Source organism: Macaca nemestrina, chromosome 5, assembly GCF_043159975.1.
Source record: "Macaca nemestrina isolate mMacNem1 chromosome 5, mMacNem.hap1, whole genome shotgun sequence".
In the NCBI taxonomy this organism is placed as follows: domain Eukaryota; kingdom Metazoa; phylum Chordata; class Mammalia; order Primates; family Cercopithecidae; genus Macaca; species Macaca nemestrina.
The window spans coordinates 131,191,875-131,216,078 of record NC_092129.1 but is presented as its reverse complement, the minus strand read 5'-3'; the positions used below and the strand labels follow the sequence as shown (position 1 = coordinate 131,216,078).

General features: G+C 36.0%; 1 protein-coding gene across 1 annotated transcript in view; it reads right to left on the bottom strand.

Annotated features, from left to right (window-relative positions):
* Positions 1 to 17,696: 17,696 nt before the first annotated feature.
* The window catches only part of LOC105490872 (PKHD1 ciliary IPT domain containing fibrocystin/polyductin), a 472,028-nt gene continuing 465,520 nt past the window's right edge, over positions 17,697 to 24,204 (bottom strand). Inside the window, 2 exon segments of the mRNA XM_071096950.1 lie at positions 17,697 to 22,337; positions 22,339 to 22,612. Coding sequence (XP_070953051.1) covers positions 22,175 to 22,337; positions 22,339 to 22,612 — 437 coding nt within the window. The 3' untranslated portion in view covers positions 17,697 to 22,174.

Here is a 24,204-nt window from a genome sequence, read left to right as displayed (position 1 = left end):
AGACTATTTGTTCTTTATAGTCCTGAGGGACTGACAAATGCCAAGCCCCATTTACTCTCAGAACTCAGTGGGAGCTTCAGAGTTCCTCCAGTGGGAGCTGTAAAAGTTGGGGTGATATATGTGTGACTCAAGCCCTTCATTCCTCAAGGAGGAGCTGGAAATGAAGGGTTCCCTACAGATTGTAATGCACTGTAACTGGGGTGGTATTTGTGGCTGAAGTGTGTCTCGGGGTGGGGCGGTTGGTTTATTTTCTGTTTTGTTTTGTTTTTTTACCTGTTTCAATGTGGATTATTTGTCATTTGTAGTATGGAGTCCCTCAACTAGTGCCTGAATTTCTCTCAGAGGGAATTATTCCATGTGTAACCATTTAATTGTTGCATCTGTGGGAGGAGAAAAGTCAGGCTCCTCTTATTCTGCTACCTTGCTAACCTTAAAAACTATTATTTCTTAATTGATTTGCTTTTGTATGTTTTCAAGAACAAATGGCTATATTCTGCAGATTTATTTCTGGACTCTCTAATTTATTCCATTGATTTATGTAGCATTACTTTTCACAATGCACACTATCCTGACTACTGTAGCTTTATAGTACAGTAGGGTGCTTTCTTCAACTTTATTCTTTTTTAAAATTGTTCTAACTATTCTCTTTATTTTGCTCTTCCATAAAAATTTAAAAATCATCTTGCCTATACCAATGCAAAATTCTTCTGAGAATTTTGACTGATATTGTGATAAATCTGTAGATTAATTTGTGGAGAATTGACATTTTATTATAATGAGTGTTTCAAACCAAGAACATCCTATCTACCTCCATTGATTTATGCCTTTTTTATTACTTTCATCAGCATTATGTAGTTTTTAGCATAAAGCTTTTGTACATGCAATGTTAAAATTATACCTAAATATTTATTTTTGTGGAATCTATTATATATAACATTGTTTTTTGTTCAATTTTACTTTCAGACTGTACATTGCTGGTATATACAAATATAATTGATTTTTTTATGCTAATCTTGTATCCTACAGCCTCTAGGAATTTGCTAAAGCTACCCTGGGTTTTATTACACAGGAAATCACGTTCTGGTGTATAGGAATAATTTTTTTATTCCTTTCTTTCCAAGCTGTATGTCATTCATTTTTTTTTCTTGCCTTATACAATGGTTCAGATTCCACTACTATTTTGAGTAGAAGTTTTAAGAGTGGAGATGTTTGCCTTGTTCCTGCTATTAGCAGGTAAATCACTTAGTCTTTCACCAATAGGTTTTTTGTAGATATCCTTTATCAAGTTGAGAAAGTTTCCTTTTATTTCTAGTTTAATACAAGCTTTATATAATAAATAAATGTTGTATGTTACAAAATACTTTTTCTGCATGAGTTAATATAATCATGTATTTCATACTGTCAATATGGTGAATATGTTGATCTGCTATACACCAACAGTGACCAACCTGAGACACAAATCAAGAACTCAACCCCTTCATAACAACTGCAAAAAAATAAAATACTTAGAAATATACCTAACCAAGGAGGTGAAAGACCTCTACATGGAAAACTACAAAAGACAGCTGAAAGAAATCATAGACAACACAAACAAATGGAAACACATCCCATGCTCATGATTGGGTAGAATCAATGTTATGAAAATGACCATACTGCCAAAATTCCCATGAAACTACCACCATCATCCTTCACAGAACTAGAAAAAACAATCCTAAAATTAACATGGAACCAAAAAAGAGCCCACGTAGCCAAAGCAAGACTAAGCAAAAAGAACAAATCTGGAGGTATCACATTACCCGACTTCAAATTAACTATAAGGCCTTAGTCACCAAAATAGCATGGTACTGGTATGAAAATAGGCACATAGACCAATGGAGCAGAATGGAGAACCCAGAAATAAAGCCAAATACCTACAGCCAACTGATCTATGACAAAACAAACCAAAACATTAAGTAGGGAAAGGATACCCTATTCAAAAAAGTGTCCTGGGATAGTTGGCAAGCCACATGTAGAAGAATGAAACTGGATCCTCATCTCTCACTGTATTAATCCATTTTCACACTGCTGATAAAGACATATCTGAGACTGGGGAGAAAAAGAGGTTTAATGTACTTACAGTTCCACATGGCTAGGGAGGCCTCACAATCATGGCAGAAGGCAAGGAGAAGCTAGTCACATCTTACATGGATGGCAGCAGGCAAAGAGAGAGAGCTTGTGCAGGTAAACTCCCATTTTCAAAACCATCAGATCTCATGAGACATATTCACTATCACAAGAACAGCATGGGAAAGACTCGACTCCAAGATTCAGTTATCTTCCCCCAGGTCCCTCCCACAACACATGGTAATTATAGGGGCTACAAGATGAGATTTGGATTGGGGCACAGAGCCAAACCATATCACTCACCTTATAGAAAAATTACGCAAGATGGATGAAAGACTTAAATCTAAGACCCAAAACTATAAAAATTCTAGATAATAACATTAGAAAAACCCTTCTAGACATTGGCTTAGGCAAAGAATTCATGACCAAGAACCGAAAAGCAAATACAACAAAAACAAAGATAAATAGATGAGACTTAGTTAAACTAAAAAGCTTCTGCACAGCAAAAGAAATAATCATCAGAATTAACAGACAACACATAGAGTGGGAGAAAATCTTGACAATCTATACATCCAATAAAGGACTAATATCCAGAATCTACAAAGAGCTCAAACAAATCAGCAAGAAAAATACAAGTAATCCCATCAAAAAGTGGGCTAAGGGCATGAATACATAATTCTCAAACAAAGATATACAAATGGCCAACAAACATATGAAAAAATGCTCAACATCACTAATTATCAGGGAAATGCAAAACAAAACCACAAAGCAAGACCACCTCACTCATGCAAGAATGGACATAATCAAAAAATCAAAAAATAATTGATGTTGACGTGGATGGAGTGAAAGGGAACATTTCACACTACAGGTGGGAATGTAAACTGGTACAACCACTATGGATAACAGTGTGGGGATTCCTTAAAGGACTAAAAGTGAAACTACCATTTGATCTAGCAATCCCACAACTGGATATCTACCCAAAGGAAAAAGAAGTTATTATATGAAAAGAATACTTGCACACACGTTTATAGTGATACAATTCGCAATTGCAAAGATATAGAACCAGCCCAAATACCCATCAATCAACAAGTAGATAAAGAAATTGTGGTATATATGCACCATGGAATACTACTCAGCCATAAAAAGAAATGAAATAATGGCATTGGCAGCAACCTGAATGAAATTGGAAACAATTATTTTAAGTGAAGTAGCTCAGGAATGGAAAACCAAACATCATACGTTCTCACTTATTGGTGGAGCTAAGGTATGAGGAAACAAAGGCATAAGAACAACTCAATGAACTTTGGGGACTCTGGGCAAAGGATGTGAAAGTAACTGAGGAATAAAAGACCATACATTAGGTACAATGTACACTGCTTGGGGTATGGGTGCACAAAAACCTGAAAAATTACCCCTAAATTACTTATTCATAGAACCAAACACCACCTGTTCCCCCAAAACTTATTGAAATAAATAAATAAATGTAAATAAATAAATATATTATGAAGGGAAAGAAGAGGTTATGCCAATTTACTCAAGGTTGCAGAGTAGGTAAGTGGTAAAGATTCAAACTCCAAAAGCTGACTCTAGAACCCCCCCACCTAACCACAAAATCTGACTTGACCCAACTACATAAAGCTAATCATATGTGTAAAGAGCAAATTTATGGAAATGAGGAGGGAGATAATTTGCTTTATGTCCAAAATCCATATAAAATTTGGGAGCAGTCTAGTGATTTTTGAAAGCCAACAATAGGTTATGGCGGGGGGAGCGGGGGCAGTAAGTTAAAAGGCTTGATCAGGAATTTTTAAACTGTCTCTTTGCTTCTTTGTGGAATTTGATAATTTAATCTTTTTAAATTTTATTCCTTCTCTCTAAAACAAGGACATTAAATGGAAAGAAATTTTTAAGTTCCCTGCAATTGTATAAGTCCACTAGTCTTATGTATGACTCTATGAAGGCAAATCAAGACAATGATAATCTCAAAATTTCCAATGAAAGGAAAACACTATGCTTAGATAAAATGAAATAGAAAACATATGCAGCTACACAAATGGACAGTATGTATGTATTATGTTGTAGAGCGAGGAGGTTGGTAGTTTCAAGCAAGAGTAAAATATTTTTTAGTTGAGATACGATCTTGTCCCAAATGGATATCATTTTGGAAATACATTTGGATAATAAAATTCATGAAATTTTCCTCCAGAATAAATTTTGGATCATGTGGGATTTGATCACACAAATCAAAAAGATGAGAATGAGAGTTTAAGAGGCCCCAGGTTCTACAGCTTCAAGAAGGCTACAAGAACACCCCTGGATCGACTTTCTACAGTGGAACAAAATGGATCATCATTACACCATTCACTTCAGAGGAGCTAGTCTTGAAAATGATTTGCGTTCTCTTTAACCAAAGCATTGTTGTATTTGGAGGTTCATGACCTTAAAGCCAAGAGATCTAAATTTATTCAAAACTCAGAGCTAGCTCTAATATTTCTTATGATGTCAGGCAAATCACTTTGCATTTCTGAGCTTCAATAGTCTCAAGAGCAAAAAAGGAATAACAATGCTGACAGTAATTATAGCTATAAAATACCTCACATTGTATAGTATAAGACTGATAATAGGCACTTTATCTGTTAAGTGGGTTGGATTTCATAGTGGATCAGTTTAAGTATTTTGATTTACAAAGCTTTAAAAATCATTTTATGATGATTTCTCTTTATAGAATACAAAATGACGCTATACTTTTAAATAATGTACTTTCTTAAGACTATTTATATAACTCTCTAATAAGAAAGTGTGAACAATCTGTTGCCCCACTGGAAAGGCAACAAAGTGAATATTAAGTGACATAGTCATCTTAATTTTGTTTTTAAGAGATATGACCTTTAGTTAACTCTATTAGCTTGCTTATCTGAAAACGGAAAACTATTTTTTACTGTATTTTCCTCACCGGAAAATATTTGTATCACTACAAGCTATGATTGCTACTATTTTTACATTTTCTAATGCAATGCCTTTTTAAGAAAACTATATACATGTCAGTTTTTCTTTAACTTGTATGTTATTTCAAGAAACAAGTATCTCAGTGTTTACATAAGCATTTTGAAGGAGTAACAAGAAAAAAAATTCATAGGGCAATCTAATTATTACCAACAGCTGTAACCTGTTGCACTCAATGCTGAAACTACAAGTAGGCTGCTTTAACCAAATGTTCAAGCATTTTAAAAGCTTCTTTTATCTTCTGACTTAAAAGGAGATTTGAGTAAAATGCCTACATAAGATACAAATGTTCTTCTACCACATAGAAAAATATTAACCTATCTTCAGTTAGCCTTGACACTTCCAAACTATGAGATCTCTTACCTCTCAGAAAATGAATTTCCTTTCCTAGAGATAGAGATGTCAAGAATTTAATACAATGTGGTTTTGTTTTCTCTGCCCCATTATATATTGCTTTAAAGAAGGTATCATTGCAGTTTGTCTTATTGATTGGAATAAATTAGTATGGTGTTTCATGAGAAAATGATCTCATTTTAACCAAAAATAATTATTTAAAAATTCAGATTTGGGCTGATTATTTTTTATTTGAACATCATAATTTAAAATAGCAAGTTGTCCCAATTTACTTAGATGGTTTGATTTTATATAAAATTTGCATTACACTTCTTATAACAATTATTTCCTGAAGAAATTTCTCTAACGAATGGGAAATTAAGTTCTGTTTCATCTCCAGTTGGAATAAGTTATGTCCTTCCCCCTTCAGTATGTCCTCTTAAACTTACTTTATAGTATATGAGAGGCAAATAATCAAAGCTTCTTACAAAAAAATCGTGTGAATTGTCAGTGGTGCTCCACTCTCTTTAATAAAGGAGTTTTCTTCATTTATACAATAGGAAAGGGGTGAAGTGGAGAGAGGTTAGGAAATGAGCTATAAAGAAAGAAAGGTATAAGAGAGAGAAATAATTAGAACTTCCACAGATTATTCTCTAATAGATAAAGCAAACAACATGTGAAAACCATAAGAAATCTTTCTTTAACTAAATTAATGGTAATTTCTTTTTCTACTAGTCATTGGGTGGAGGTACCTTAATTATGTGTGTTATGAAATTTGATAATTTATATTGTTCCTTTCTGGTTCTCTGCAACTTTGACAAGGGTGGGGAATAAAAGTGTTTTGTATAGTGACTTTTTCCTTTCCCTCATTCCTTCCTTAAAATAAAGTTTATTGCCTTTCTTAAACAAAATAAAGCAGAAAAATATATATTATTGAATTTACTTTTTAAAAAAGAAACCCCAAATGTTGTGTGTTCAAACATTTCTCCCCTCACATAGGGACTTGGGAAGAATTTAGTGCTAAATAAATGCTGCCTCAAACCAGGCAAGATAAAACATAAATCATTGCATTAAAACCTCTAACAAGTCTATCTGCTTTTTGAAATGACTGGGAGATGAAAGCGAGGAGTCTCATTTAAGAAGGCCCAGCGGATCAGTTCTGCATTTATATAGCTGTTATCAAAAGCAATTCATTTGGAGATCAAATAGACTGACAGATAGGACAAGCAGGGGATCACCACTGCCTTCAGGCAGCCCAAAGCTAGGATGGCTTCCCAGCACCTCACTAATATTGGGTCTAGTCAATGCTCGTGTTTATTACCACTTCCATCCTCTGCCGACTGCACACTAACACATACTTCTATCCCTTCTTAGCCAGGCAACTGTTAGGAAAGCAGTAATAAGAATAGTGTTTACCCAACTCGATTAAAAAAATTCCTTCATTGTACTTCAATGAGAAGATCACGTTCATCCAAACCTTGGACAAGCGGGACAATGATATAGGGGAGTAAAAGCAGGAAATAAGATAAACTTGCCAAGGGGCACGGGTTCCATGACCTCATCAAGATTGGCAGGTTCCCCAAGTCTTGTCCAGGTTTCAGATTGAGCTCAATGTCCTGCAGCTGATTTGCCCACAGTAGGTGGAAGGAAAGCACACCAGTTTGAAGTGAATTTGCACAGGTGAGCATTTCCAGGGTTAGCATTGAGGATGTTTATTTATCAGTGAAAAGTGTGGAGTTTATAGTTCTCATTTAAACATAATGTACGGAATTTTGTTTTCTCATTAGAAGGCAGCATGTTAAATTGTTGAAATTCTGAGTAATATAAAAACAAAGAAGAAAATAAAAAATAAAAATCAATTATTTCAGAGATAACTCCTAATTAGTACACATATTAATGTAAATATGAACATAAATACACAGACACATTTAGATGAGATCACACTGTATGGATCCTATATGTTTCACTTAACATTAAAAAGTAAGTTTTTATGAAATTATTATTTGAAAGCAGAATTTTTAGTGAATCAAAATCTTTTAGTTATATGGATGTAGCAATCTTAATTACTTCTCTTTTGTCAATTATGTTTTCGTTGTTGTTGCTTTGTAATGTGAGTGTCTAAACTTGTTTGACACTTAAAACACACACCATTTGGCATAGAATATTCTGGAAAAATAAATATAAACTGGCTAAAGCCAGCAAAAAAGTGTAACCCAGGAATATTTGCCTCCCATAGGACTTAAGGTAGCAATCAATCAACAAATATTTACTGAGCACTTACTTTCTTCTCATTGCCTAGGTGAATCATGCATATTTAGAAATATTTATTTACAAATATGTTAAAAGCACAATTCTTACCTTAAGTCTGAGTCAGGAAAACAATGTTTTCTTATACTCACTCATCTAACATTCACATCCATTCTGCTACTACATCACTGCGTTAGAAATGAAGTAGAGAACCCAGTAATATGGGGACATAGTCCTTGCTGTCAATATGTTTACAATCTACTTGAGGAACCTGACATATTCTGTAAAGTGTCAACAGTTACTCATCACCTTGTATAATTGCAAAGGCAGCATAGACAATCACAAGCAAGGGAAAGATCACCTGGGCCTGAGAGACCAGAGGTAGACTTGGTAGACCAGAGGTACATATTCATACGTAGGACATAAACAGTGGAAGGACAAGAGGGAAAATTGTAACTTATAAAGAAAAAAACAAATGTTCCTTCTTGTATTTTTAAGACTTAAAACATACCCCATTTGCCTTGAGAACCAACAGGCCAGGGACTTTTACCTTTGTGTCTGTGGTTCTATCACTTAAATTCCTGTGCCCCATCTCAGCAGGGCTGAAAGGAGACTTTAGAGAAGAGTGGAAAGAAGAGATTCACTCTAGGACCTCTCCATTCTCACCACACCATGGACCAAGTATATGACAGTAGTGGAGTACTATAATAGAGGACTCCGTCCTTAATTCCTATATTATATGCTCAGCTGCATTCATTTCCTTTCCAACCTTAACCATAGACATAAATGGCCAGAGAATATATAATTTCTGGTAGGTTGAAAAATGGCCACTCCTAATATATCTTCATCCAAATCCTTGGAACCTGTTAATATCACCTTACATAGCAAAAGCAACTTGCAGATGTGATTAAGTAAGGGTTGCTGGAATGGCGATATTATCCAGGATTATCCAAGTGAACCCTAAATGTATTCACAGAGGTCTTTATAAGAGAGAAAAAGATCAGGAAGACAGTAGGAGACATGAAGTAAGAAGTTGGAGTGAAGTAGATGTTGTAATAATGACTTTGAAGATAGAAGAAGGAGTCACAAGCCAATGAACACACGCAGTCACTAGAAGCTGAAAAGGGCAAGGAACCAGTCTTGACTCCACCTTTATTTCAGTCCAGTGAAACCGATTGTAGACTTCTGACCTCAAAAATTTTAAGATAATAAATTTGCCATGAAGTTTGTGGCAACAGCAGCAATAGGATGCTAGTGCATTATTTGAGGTACCTCTATAAAATAACCTCCATCTTTAGATATAAATCCTTTTGGGGTATGGATTGAGAAATATGTTAAAGTGAAAATACCCCTAAAATGTGTGATATATTTAACATTACAACATTGGTGTGGATTATTCTATAAAACTATCCATAAATTCTAGAAGAAATAGGTCACTGGATAAGTAAGTTTAAAGGGAAGGACAGAGAAAGTGTAGGCTCGGTGCTTGAGATATATCTGGAATGAGCTGGTCAGAGCTCCTGAGATTTGGACAGTAAGGTTAGAAGAACTAAGATAGGCCAAAGGTAAAAAAAAAAATCCAAAATGCACATGTTAATAATTATACAATTTTGCCTTGAGATAGTCTTGCTTTTTTTGCTTTTTTTTTTTTCTTTTTTTTAGACGGAGTTTTGCTCTTGTTGCCCAGGCCGGAGGGCAATGGCGCACTCTTGGCTCACCGCAAACTCCACCTCCTGGGTTCAAGCGATTCTCCTGCCTCGGCTTCCCAAGTAGCTGCGATTACAGGCACCCGCCACTACACCCAGCTAATTTTGTATTTTTAGTAGAAATGGGGTTTCTCCATGTTGGTCAGGCTGGTCTTGAAATCCTGACCTCAGGTGATCCGCCCACCTCAGCCTGCCAAAGTGCTGGGATTATAGACGTAAACCACCGGGCCCACAGCCTTGCTTGTATACTCTTTACACAGAGAATTTTTACACATTCTCAAGCTAAGTACTCTATTTTTAATTAGTACATAAAAATACTAAAAAGAAAGAATAATTATGTAAATGAATGCAGCCACTATGGAGAAACGCATTGAGGTTCCTCACAAAAACACAAATAGAACTCCATATGAGCCAGCAATCCCACTACTGTGAAAACGAAAAGAAATCAGGAAGAGATATCTGCACCTCCATATTTATTGCAGCACAATTCACAATAGCCAAGTAATGGAATCAATCGAGGTGCCGAACAATAGACGAATGGATAAACAAATGTGGTGTATATACCATGGAATACTATTCAGTCATAAAAAAGAAGGAAATCACATCATTTGTGGCAATGTAAGTGGAATTAGAGGACATTATGTTAAGTGAAATAAGCCAGGAACAGAAATCTGAACACTGCAGATTCTCATTCATATTTGGGAGCTTAAAAAAATGTTGATCTCATAATAGTAGAACAGAGAATACTAGACTCTTGGAAGGGAGAAGAAAGGGATAGAGAAAGATTTATCAAAGGATATAAAATTACAGCCACATAGGAGGAATAAGTTCCAGTGTTCTACAGCACTGTAGGAGGAGTACAGCTAACAATAATATATAGTTTCAAATAGCTAGAAGTAGGACGGTGAATCTTCCCAACACAAAGAATTGAGAAATCTCTGAGACAATGGTAATCACTAATTAACCTGATCTGTTCACTATTCATTGTACATATCCAAACCTCACTATATACTCCACAAACATGTACAATTATTATGTGCCAATTTAAAAAAAAGAAAAACAAAAACCATGAATGTATATTCAGCTCTAAATAATAAAATGTGTGCTGAAATGTTTAGAAGTGACCTGTACCAATGTCTGTAATTTACTTTAAAATGGATAAAACAATAAACTGGACTGATAAATGGATAGAGATGGGTGAATGGATAGGTGTGAAATAAAGCTAATACAGAAAAATGTTTTAAAAAAGAAAAATATATCAAGGATTATGAGCAATCAAGGATTATGATTCCAAATACAATCGTTCAAGTTAAAATGTCTACATTACAACCATATAAACTCTCTCCTTGTGCACAAACATGACTTTATTTCTAAATTCTAAACATGATGCTTTCTGTCTCAGGGACAGACCTGTGCTAGGTGAGAAATGCTATAGCTCTTTTGGAAAGTGAATGCACTGTTTGAGCCAACACTTGTTTTACATTTTTGGACCTTAATTGTAGAAATGCATCCAAATCAGGTTATGTCTTTTAACCAGAGACATTTGTTTATGAAATATCAGTTGTGTTCTTTCAGCACATCTCTAAGTATTTGAAAAGCAAAATTCAGCTTCCTATATACTGACTACTTACAACCATATCACAAAGAATGTTTTGTTTTTGTTTTTTGATGACATAGCAAATATATTTATATGAAGATTCTTACCTAATCACATGGGAACTACATTTGATATTTGCTAGGTTATAAAAGGAACAAAGAATAGAACAGTAGTTATAAAGCAAGTTTAATTACTTTTTAGAAGTAGATTATGCAGGTATAGAAGTCTGATGCTAGAAGAGAAAGAAAAAGAATGCTTATTTTCTTATGTAGTGAAATATAATTCTAAAGCCAATACTCAAAGCTCTTTAGAACTTGATTTAAAAAAAAAAAAAACTTAACCACAAGTCAAGAAAGAGGGAGAATAAGAATACCATTTCTGAAATAGCAATAGTAATGTTTGAGTCCTGCCTCCCATGTTTTGGAGGTTTGAATTGTGTCTGCCAAGTTTGCACAAATCAAGGCGATCCCTCTTAGGCACAGTTAAAACTGCATTTAGCTTAAGACCATTTTACAGAAATATGTAGTCTATGATATTGATAATGTATTAATATATAAGGAATTACTATTTTAGGGTGACTAAATCACCCTCATTTACGTGGGACTTTTTGGAGCATTTTAGTTTACCAAGGAAAGTCCCATGTCCTCAGAAAACCCCCAATTTCAGACAAATCAAGACAGGTAGCCCAAATATAAATATATTTATCCTGATAAAATGTTATTTCAAAAATGATTTTACCCACTTAAAATGAGCAAATTAAAAAATAGACTGGATAAATTATCTCCTTTTTAAACAAAGGCAGCATTTATGATTTTTATTTAAATGAGATAGAATATAGATAGAGTATATATTTTAAATCATAGTGGTATTGTAAATGTCAATTTAATTATTGGCTAAAATTTTAATTTATTTTCATTGCAATGTGAAATTAAAATGTACTTTTTTTCTTTTTAAGTTAATCATATTTTAAAGCTCCAAATTAAGATTTTCTCTATGCACAGACACCACTTATCAAAACCCCAGACAAGCCAGCCATTGTGCATATATTCACACCCAGAATAAAGTATTTATATTTGTAATGCTATTTCAAGGCCGTGTATCAGATTTAAGATCTTTATTATCTCTAAGACAGGACAGCATGCAGACAAATGTCCTAATGGTCCAAGCTTTCAAAGAATGTTGGCATTTATTCTATGGATCTGCATCTCTGCACAGCAACCAGACAGGACTGCGCATGACACGGCTAAATACAATTCCATCTTCCCAGTCCCTTCTATTTCCCCTTTGCCCCCAAATCCTCCTTCTTCTTCTTTCTGCTCCCTCATTCGAATGTTCATTTTGAAGATATGCTTTTCACCGGGATTAAAACAGGGTTTGCATTTAAAATTTTCATTTACCAAACAGAAAAATATTTTACTAGAAGGGAATGGTATTAAGGGGAAATGATTTTCCGTGTGCCCTGAGGCCCGGCATAGACAGGATTTGATTTGCTATGTTCAGCTGGAATCTGGATTGATACGCAGAGATGAGAGGGGTTGTTTAATAAAATTTACATTTCATTTTCTCACTTGACACCAGTCTCCTGTCACTCATGGAACTGATGGGAATGCTGCAAATAACTTTCGTCAGAATCTAGTTGGGGAAACAGACTGGGAAATGAGAAGACAGAAAGGGGGAAAGGGAGGAGAGTCTAGCTTGTTTTTGTCTTTTGGCTTCAGTGATGGAAATAGACCCATTGAGTCTGGGAGACATGACTGATGGTCACCTCCACACTGGAAGGACCAGGTACACCAGTGAGAAACCTGGGGAAGGCAGCTAGGAGTGGACATGACCCAGCTATGTACAAGGGCAGTCATGCTTGGAGGGGAATCTATGGATTGAAGGAGGGGTTTAAGCTTAGGGAGAACTAGAAATTGTTCATGTCAACTGAAAAAATGATCAGAAGACATACAAACAAAGGCAAGAGGAGAGGATTAAATTCTCCTTCTTTCAGTGAAACCATAGTGTCTGTAATTTTACTCTTCACTCTAAACCAGAAGTGTCTGTTTTCCACTTCTATGTAACAAATTACCACAAACATAGTGGCTTAAAACAACATCCATTCATTAGATCTCAGTCCTGTAGGTCAGAAGACTGGGCAAGCTCACCCGGATTTTGTTTTTAGGGTCTCATAAGGCTGTTATCTAGATGTTGCCTGATCTGGGCTTTTATTGGGAGTCTCAGGAAGAATCAGCTTCCATGCTTATAAAGGTGGTTGGCATAATTCATTTCCTTGTGGAGATAGGACTATAGTTCCCTTTCCACACTGGTTGTCTTCTGTGGGCCACTCTGAGTTCTGAGAGGCCGCCTGTATCTCTTGCCAAGTGGCCTGCTCCATCTTCAAAAGAGTAAGGACACATGAAATCATTCCCAAGTTTGACATACCTCTGACTTCCTCTTCTGCCATCAGCCAGTAAACAAAATCTCTTCTTTTAAAACATTCCTGAGATGAGGTAAGGCCCACCAAAATAATTTTGCCACCTTAAGGTCAACTAATTAGTAAGCCTAATTTCATCTGCAGTATCCCTTTGCCATTTAATCATGGGTGGGACATCAGGTGGCTGAGATCATAGGATCACCTTAAAATTTTGCCTATCACATTGTCCTTCCTATGTGTGATCCATGAGTGCCAGCCCAGGGGAGGTAGAAGGGCATGTTGCTGTGGCCAGCATAGCCAGTGACTTCTGAGAGGCCTGGAGATCCAGAAGGCTAGAAAACGAGGTCTTTAATGGAGTCCCCCTAATGGTGGAATCTGTGAACCAAAAAGGGATGTATGGTCACTATGAGTTCCAGAGAGAATTTCCATTTAGGGCCTGTTTTTTGTTATTGTTGAACCTTAGAAATAATAAGGATTATTTGTCAAAGGGAACTACTATATTATTAAGCAGGGGAGGGCCTATAGAATCAGAAGATATTTGAGTTACATATTGGTAAATGTCTTAATTCGTGTCTTTCATAAGAACAAAATGAGACTCAAAAGTTAAAATTACTTTCTATTGATAAGAAAGTTAGTTATAATTACTTTCTATTGATGCCAACCATGGTGTGACATGTTTCTACATTCTAATTCAAAGTGGTTTTTCCTTCACTTTACTTGGTATAATAAGCAAAGAAGGGATCTAACAACAACAACAACAACAAAAAGCCCTTTGGGGGGCCAAGGTGGGCAGATCATGAAGTCAAGAAACTGAGACCATCCTGATCAACACGATGTAACCCTGTGTGTACTAAAAAGACAAAAATTATCTGGGTGTGTTGGCGTACACCTGTAGTCCCAGCTACTTGGGAGGCTGAGGCAGGAGAATCGCTTGAACGTGAGAGGTGGAGGTTGCAGTGAGCCTAGATCATGCCACTGCACTCCAGTCTGGCAACAGAGCAAGACTTGGTCAAAAAAAGCCTCTGCAAGATCCAGAGGGCTCAGGGCTGTTTAGGCAGGCAGTTCAGCCTTGAGCATGCAATGGATGGTCTAAAAGGAGTGGGCATGGTGTGTAAGTGGGCACATCCCCTTGATTTCATGGATTCTGTCTGTATGGGAAATGTAGCTAGGGGTGGGGTGAAGTCAAAGTGGAGCCCTCTAGAGCACAGAATTTAGGACAGAAACTTCTATTCACTAGGTCTAAAGGTAAGTATCAGCTGGGGTATCATATATGTCTGATGCAAGTTTCATTTGGCATATCAAGAAAAGAGGAAAGTTAGAGACCGTTTACTCTGTGATCTCCCAGTGTATAAATTAGACTAGGGAAGTAGCATTTAACCATGCCTTTAAAATATCAAGAGGGTAGGATGCTGAAATATTCATAACACTTGCACTTCTTTCCAAGTAAGTAGAATTTTTTCCAAATACCTAATCTCTTCAGTTACAGTAGGTATTCTTCTGTCTGGCCCAATCTGAATTGAAACCACACTTACCATCTTTTTAATATAATTTCACATGTTTAAAATGGTTATTAATTATTCATTCAGCCTTTTATTTCCTGTACTCTACAGCAATTCATCACAGATGAATCCATGATCTGGGAATCAGTAACTCTTCTAGTCACACTTATATATTTCCTCCTACCTGAAAGGTCCTCTTCTCTATATACTTACACCTTACCTATTCTTTTAAATCATACTTGTTTTCTTTCCCGATGAATATTTCTTTTCTTATTACAAATATTATTTTGCTCTTTTTGCAATTATTATTGCCTAGTATACAAGAAGGATGGGCAATATAATTACTTGGAGAGAATTGAATCTGTAGAAAGAATTACCCAAATGTTTAAATTAAAATAATGGAAAAATATAGTATGATTTTCTAATTATTCCTACACAGTAACAGCTCACATTGGTTTCTGACACCTTTTCTAAAACACTAAAGTTAGAAAATACTCTAATGATGTTTTCAGAATTTTATAAAGGTTGTGATTAAAACATTTTATAATCAGCTGTTATTTTCCATGTATGAAGCCATTTTTATGACAAAGGGGTTCAGAAATAATATATCCCATATAACTTACTTGAAAAAAATTACTAGAAGATGTACTTCAACATATTAAGATATAACTGTGATTAATGAGTCATAAATTGGTAAGCCATGATAATAAAAGATTATCTAGTAATACAGGAGTAAATTCAATATAAAGATACATCCAAATAGTTGTTATACATTTGGTTATAAAACAAAATGCAAACACTAAAATCATTTTTAAAAGAAAAAATACAAATATTAAAAGAATAACTTGAAACGGCTATTAATATAATTTGTGGTTGATATTACCAATCTCACTAGCCAATAAAAAAAAAATTGGATGGGTGAGACTGCATTGAGGCAGGAGTGTAAAATTATATTAAATTTAATGCATTAAAAAAATGAGATACCATTTCAAGCTTGCAAACCTTTACAATATATACTTTCAAGAATATAGGGGAAAGTATACGCAATATTGATGATATGAGAAAATGTCTTAGTCATTTTGGCCCACTGTAACAATCTACCATAGACTGAGTGGCTTAAATAACAGATATTTATTTCTCACAACTCTCGAGGCTGGAAAGCTCAAGATGGAGGTGCCAGCAGATTTGGTTCCTGGTGAGGGCCCTCTTCTTTGTTCACAAACAGCCAGCTTCTCACTGTGTCCTCATATGGCAGAGACAGAGAGATAAAGCAGACACATGACACACTGAAGTAGCTGGTAGAGTGAATGAAAACCAAGGAAGTAATAAAACGTTTGAACAAAAGTCTTTCAAATAAATTTGCTGGCGTGGAGGTAGAAAAATTGTGAAGAGATTCGAAGAAGCCTATTGAATCAAGGAATGTTTTCTTTTTCTTTCTTCCTTTTTTTTTTTTTTTTTTTTTTTTTTTTTTTTAAATAGTGGGAGCTTTTTAACCATGTTGGATACTCACAGGAGTAAACCAGTAGATAGGGAGAGATTAATGATACCAGAAAAAGAGGATAATTGAAGCAGTGACATCCTTGAAAATACAATAAAAATATACAGGTGGGAGAAACTCTTGATATTTGGTATTATTAGAATTATAGCCCAAATTTATAGCACTTCTAGAGTTCTCCAAAATACAGATAAGCACCTAAGATTATTCTTCATGCAACAATTTTTAAAAATTTTGGAGAATCTTATTTCTCAGGGCACATTCATTGTTTGCAAATTAAAGCCCACAGCCTCTTGACTTCAGTTTCTGTTACAGGAGTCTTAATCTCTGGAACCGCCCTAATAAGTATATAGTGATAGCTGCTACCAAGAGTCAGACCTTTGTGTTCAGGGTTATACATACATGCATTGTTTAATGACAGGGATACACTCTGAGAAATACATCATTAGGTGATTTCATCATTGTGCAAACATCATAGAGCATACTTAAACCTAAATGGTGTAGCCTACTATACACTGAGGCTATATGATACAGCCTATTGCTCCTAGTCTAAGAACCTGTACAGCATATTACTGAACCAAATACTATAGTCAATTGTAACACGATGGTATGTATTCCTATATCTAAACATATCTAATCATAGAAAAGATACAGGAAAAATACGGTATAATCTTATGTGACTACCATTGTACATGTGGTCCATTGTTGACCAAACTGTTATGCAGCACTGAATATCAGTATCACATGGTATAGGCTTAGAATAAGCTCTCATGGAGCTGGACTGGAAGAAATACACAAGGTGGCACTAACATGGAGGAGGGAGGCATGCTATTGGGTGGGCACCTCTCAGTGCTGTGGGTATCATGTTGACTTGGGGTACGCATCTGCTTCCACAGGGTCTCCTCCATAAGAGTGTGATGAGAAGGAGACTGTTTTATATCTGGATTTTAGGAGTGATATTGAGGCCATAACCATATATGATTTTTCCTTATAGGCCCTTCACCCAAATGGAACCCTTGGTGGCATGCCTTGTATAATATCCCAGGGACACTGTGGTAGTAAAGCAGATCCAGTCACAGTCTAACCACTATTATCCATAGCATCTTCTCTTCCTCACCTATAGACTTCCCTTACCTTTCCTTTTATTCCTCCTTGATCTCTTTTTCTCCGTCCATTCATCTTCCACTGTCAGATTCTTTTTCTTCTCCTCTGCATCGATTTTAGTTTTTCAAGGACTAACAGCATTTTCTATAAGCATTTCTGCAAGGACTAAGAGCATTTTCTGTAAGCATGTCCTATCCCTGGCTGAGATCTAAAGAGACTGCCAATCTCTGGTCAATCATAACTTGGAGAAAATATTTTTAAATTTATTTTAATAGTAAATGTATTTATAAAAGTATTGAAATACAAAAGGATATAAGATTTGAAGTGCAAATCAACCCATATTTTCTACTCCATTCCCCAGAGATAACTATTACTTATAAAATCATATTGACTATCTTTTCATAATTGTTCCATGCATAAGCAAACTATAGTAAAACCATACTGTACAGATTGTTTTGTGATTTGCTTTATATTTTTACTATAACCACGTAACTTGAATAATTTTCTACATGAATCATTCTACTAAATGACATACCATTAACTTGAGGAAATGTTAAAAGGAAAAGTATAGTCCAAACAAATTTTGTAATTTGCCTTGGACCCTAACAAAGTGATGGCAACTGACTGTTTTTTATTTATAAAATGGAGAGAAGAGTGGATATTTCCTTCACCTTGTTATAGCTACTAATTTTGAAGTAAAACATAAAGTGATAATAAATAAGATTATCTTGAGACTGATAAGAGATAACATATAGACAATTAATTCTTTGAATCCCAGTAAAACCTAGAAAGTCCTAAAAATGAATTAAATAAATTTTCTAAATTGTTCCAAGCAAAGAAATCACCAAATAAAAAGAACAAATGCTAGAAGAATATTTGTAAACATCCAAATTTCTGTATTCTGCCACTTAATCCACATTTAAGTTTATAGAAATGTTTTATTTCTCTTTAAAAATTACCTCTAGAAAGTGACTTTTCTCTCAAATATATCTGTCATTAGTCAAAGTGCTATAGTGTATGTTGAAATCAACAGTTCTGTACTCAATAGTGTTTAATTCTTTGTGTTTATAGTTTTTTCAAAATTGACATTGACTATAAGTTGTGAAAGCAAAATACGGAATAAATGCATGAATTTTAAATGACAGAATTAATTAAAATTCTTTACTGTTATTGACATGTACAATTTTATAGAACCTTGGTTGAATAATATTTGCATATGATTTACATTTGATTTCCTCATACTCATTTTTGCATATAGTTTGCATGCATTTCAATATATAGTAATGTCACATATTTGGAGTAAGACTGATAGATGGAAGGGAGTCATTCAACTAAATTGTTGAAAGGGGTGGGCCCTGAGAGAGCTCAAATCTTGGTCCTCGGTGGCCTCATTGGGCAGTACCAAGAGCAAGTCCATTGAAGGGCAAGTCCACCTTGATCAGATAAGCTGAGTCTCTCACTCTGGAAGAGACATGAAGTTCTGTTGGTCAGGTACTTTCCCTGAACACAGTCCCTGCCCCCCCAGAAAAGTCCCCCTCCCCAAACAAAAAGCATGGAGAGATGGCCAAAACAACCGTAGCTCCACATATACTTCTTCCTCAATTTTGACATCCACAAATATTTATAGACATTTTTTACTTGACAAATAAAAATTGTGTATATTTGTCATATGCAACTTGATAGTTTTAAATATATATACATTGTGGAATGGATCAATTGAATTAATTAACATATGTATCACCTCACATACATAGCATTTTTTGTGGTGAGAACAGTTAAAATGTACTTTCAAACACTTTTGAACTCTCTAGACTTTTAGCTTGTCCAATCTCTTGAGAGAAAGGAGTCCATCAATACAGAAAATCAGCAATGGGAGGCAAGAGGAGATTCTTTGAACTAACACAGGAATAAAGTACATCTCAATATTTATTTAGATAAAGGGTGTAGATTGTCACTGCTGGGAAGTATTTGCTGGGTGACCCATGTTAATGATCTTAATAAATTTAGGGTTGGCCTACAGTGGTGCTCAAATTGGCTCATCTCCAGACATGAATGAATGTAGAGCTACTCTCTCTTTGCTTTCAGTGTTTCCCCAATTCTCTGATTTTTTTTTTTTAAGAGAAAGAGGACTAGCTTAACTATGGGTTGAGGGATTTTAGCTAGATGCCAAAATTCCATGCCACATGCTAGAGCCTGGCAAGTTACTGAAGATGTTTATAGCTGCTATTTAGGCCCAAAGAGTCAATTCTGGCCTCAGGGATCACAGGATTTTCTGGGATGGAATTAGTGAGATAATTATGGTTATTCCTAAACAGAGGGATAGGATAAAACATGCCTCCTAGAAAGATGCATCTTGTGATGCATAGGGGATAAATAAGAAGATAATAAAAATTGGGAGAAGGGTAAACAAGGGACAGAAATAACAGAGCTGGCGGCTCTTTGCGAAGGGTGAAATAGAATGAAGAGTCATGACTGACTTCTAGATTTCTGGTCTGAGTGCAGTGATGTCATTCACTGAATTGGGAAAAAAACACAAGGAGGAGCAGGTTTTAGTGCTGTGTTAACTTCATAGTAGCTATAGGATAACCTACTGGATAATCTCACTAGGCAGCTATTTATGCATGGTATAGAGCTCAGGAAAAATACCTGGAAAAAATATTTAAAAAGTGGTGAAAGAATCTGCAGAAATGAAAGAAAGAAAGAATGTGCAGGTAAACTGAGGTAGGGCAAGGACTAAGACTGCCACCATTTTATAATCCTCAAAAGTCTTCACTTCTGAAATGTTTTTGTCCAAAAAGCTTACAGCTGTTTGAGGATCCAGCGAGTGCACTAAAGTAGAGATTGCAAAGGCAAATGATTTCACAGACCAAGAACCTACAAGAAAGATAAATAACTGGTTATAACAGGGACTAATTAAACTAGGGAAGGCATGTTCTGCCTAAGTCATTCGAGTTATTTTTTGTTTTTTGTTTTTAATTCTGTTGGTGCCCAAGCAAAATACATCATCTACAAAGAGGACTTACTCAGCAGGCAGCCAGCTTGTGCCTCCAGAGTAAACTTCTATAAACCAATTTCTTGCAAATCCTTCCCTGAACACAGATAGCCTGGACTGAAATCTCTTGGGGACCACTGGCCTTAACGTCTACTCATATTTTCTTCCAGATCCAACACAGTGACCACAGACAAAGCTACCTACCTCCTTTCAGGGACAGCCTGAAGATCTGAAATACTCACCAGATGCCTAAAGAAGAGGTTAAAACATTTCTGCCAATTGGTAGTAGGGTGAGACACACCTCCCCCTTGATGCCCTGCAGACATAACAGCTTTCTGCCAGTACTTCCCATAATACTAATTCCAGGGCATCATAATTTAGATTTCAGCAATGAAAGAGTGTGTTTCCTTTCTCTGTTCCAACTCAACCACACAACAACCCATTAACGTTGTAGAGATTGGAAAATCCTGGTTTTCAGGATTTTCAGGAAAATCTGAGAGCAATCTCTTTTTGGAGGCTCTCCTCATTCCTGCCATCTTTTCTTTACATGCTTGGAGCATAAGGTCTTCTGGATCCAGAGCCAAGGACGCAGTCAGGCTGTTTAAAGTATTCTTCAGTTTGAAAAGAAATGGGCCCTATACAAATGTGTGAATTTGGTGAAACTGCCTTTAACACCCTTACCAAATGTATCAATACCAGGTAAGCCTTCATTATGATCTCCATTTAAACCCCCAGCACAGCCTAGAGCAGTTGCATATGACATAATCCCTCCTTTCCTTCGTATCACAGTTTTATGCATCATCTTCTCCAAAAAGCAGTTATCTGATAAAGGAGTTAGCTGATCATCCACCTGGCCACTTGGCTATCTCTGATCTCCCAATGTAGTTCTTTTCCAGTTGTAAATGTGACCCAGCTACTAACGGAGAGAATCACTGAAAAACACAACAGTGGTCCATAGACAATTTCCTTTCCCAAATTTGGTATTTTTACATCTTTGTCCTTAACTAAACTCTCAGCAAAGCCCATGAGAATATCAATTTTCATGTGTAAATACTCATGAAGTGCAAATTTGATATGCTCACACTACTGTAGGCTCTCAATAATGATTGAATTTAAACCATGAAATAAAATCCACTTGTAAAAAGCCAGGAAGTTGCCTTGTGGTTGGAAGGTAAGCTCTGACAGATCACAGAGCAGGGTGTTGAACTGTCCCTTCAAATGTTACTACAGGATAAAGAAATGCTTTTCTCCAACAGTGTGGAATTAACTGTAGCTGACCAGACCTTTTCATGATCCCTTCTATAAGAGAAGCTGAAAGCATTGTGGGTGGTCAATCCAGAGAATGCTTAATAATAACCCCTGCTGGTATAAGTCAATATTATGCCATTATTAAGTTGTTGAAATCAGGCTTAAGTTAAAAACTGGTAAATAATAAACAAGTGCCATCATTTGTCTGGCAATGTACTAGGATCGTGATAGCTGCAAAAGATGTATCAGACATTTTTCAGTCTATAAGCATTTATATTACTGTTTTCCATTTTAAAGTTGAAACAGGGATTCGGAGTCCATATTCTCTCTTCTTAGTTGTCCCAGCAGGACAGTCCTCACTTCCCCTGCTTATTATCCAGAAGTATTTGGAAGATTCTGCCTTTCAGACCAAATGCCCACACCTTCCCTGATCACAGTTGCTCCTGAATAGCTTCCAGGTGTACTGAATGAAGGCAGAACGCCTCAGTGGCCCCACAGGAGGCTTTCTTCTCTTGGGAAAGCCTCAACCTGCCACTTTGCTTACTCAGCCAACTTTGCCCTGGCAACTGCTGCCTCTCTTGTCTGAGGCCTGGATAGCAGCAGCAGCTGATCTTGGCCTGCCAGCTGGTATCTGAGCAACTGCTCTTGGCCCTCCTTCCAGTTCCCAGTCTCTTGCAGGTACACCTGCTGGGCAGGAGCACCTGGAGCACAGGTGTGCCCATGGGATGTGATGCCGGTAGTACCAGGAGCAGGCACAGCAGCCTCTTCCTCTCGGATAATGTGGCGGTTAACTTTCCTTCTGGACACTCCATTCATCAACTGGTGGGGGCACTGGTTCAGCCTGCCCAGCATGACCTTCATTCTCATATCTGGGGAGAAAAGAAATAGGGGAATAAATGGATTTAGTTTTCAACCAGTTAATTACACATTTTGCATAGTTAGCATTTCTGACAAGATACTGTCAAATCAAAGATTGAATTACATCAGCTCTTTGATTTCCAAATATCTTTTATTAGATACTCCAAATATGTAATAAAAATTTGGGAATACTTCTTCCTCAAAAAACACTTATATGATATCGATAACTGAACGAGGATTTTTCATTGTAAGGGCTAGGCTTCAACGCAAAAACCAGACCATGGTCAGGCCTTACCAGTGGTCCAACTCACACCTGTGTTAAGATATATGAACTATAAAAATCAGTCTTATCTAACACTTAGGCTTTTATGCCAAATTCATAATTTAAATATCTTTAGTTTTATAAAAACATGACTATAAATATTTGTAGAAATAAACACATAAACATCTATTTATATGAGTGTGTACATGTATGGTTGCATAACAGTAGAAGGAGAGATGGCACATTAGACTCAAGTCACAAAATTAGGCTCAAGTTCCCCTTCTGCTATCTGGCTTCATGACTTTCATCTTTTCAGCCTCTCTGGGCTTTAGTTGTATAATTTTAATTTATTCTCAGGTGATGCTTCACAATTTACTAAAATATATTTATTTTAGCAATGTTGTTTTAGTTGATTTCCTCTCAACATTTTATTTGTATTTTATTTTTCTATTAAACAGAACTAAACATCAACTCAGAAGAGTACAATATACATAAACAGATATCTAGGCACCACATAATACTGTGTAAAGATAAAGACTGCAATGGAAAGTTAAGAATGTTCAGTGGGATACATGCATGGGAGTATATCATGCATGCAAAGGTCACTGTTCATATGCCTTACAGTGAAAAAAGGATGAACCTGTCCTAAACCCTGGGGGGTAGGTGGTAATACTGTCATCTACGTTTACTACATTTACCGTCCCTGCTTTTCTCACATCTCACCACCAAATACATTAACCACTCATTTGTATGCAATGAAGATGCCTAACTTATTAAGCTTTTTGTTATTTTTCTCCTGAGTTCGTTGAGAGCTATCTTGGTTTGTGTTAGGAGATAGTAATCCTGTCTGATTCATACTGTAAGAGACAGTATTAGGGTAAAGAATATCAATTTCCCACTTCAATTTAATCTGGAAAATGAGGTAAGGATGAGAGAAAGTAATAACATTATATACACACACACACACACACACACACACAGATATATATATATATAATGCTTTTGATTTAGAGCAGTAAAATAAGATAATCATGTTGTTCCTATTATTTCCATGACACATCTATTAACATTATGATAAGCCCATGTTATTCATATTTTCTCCCTCCTGTTCCACAGTCTGTTTGTCTAGCATGTGTCTTCTACAGCCATCAAACTATGGGATGATTCTCTTGCTTTGAGGTATAAGAACTTTCAGGTTACCCCAGTTTTCCTATGGGACCTTCAGCTCCTCCCAGAAGTGTTTCTTGACAGCTCAAACTACATTGATTTATCCCTCAATACTTGTCTGGAGTTTCTCATTTGACCTGCACAGTTTCTTCTATTATTGGTCACCTTTTCCTT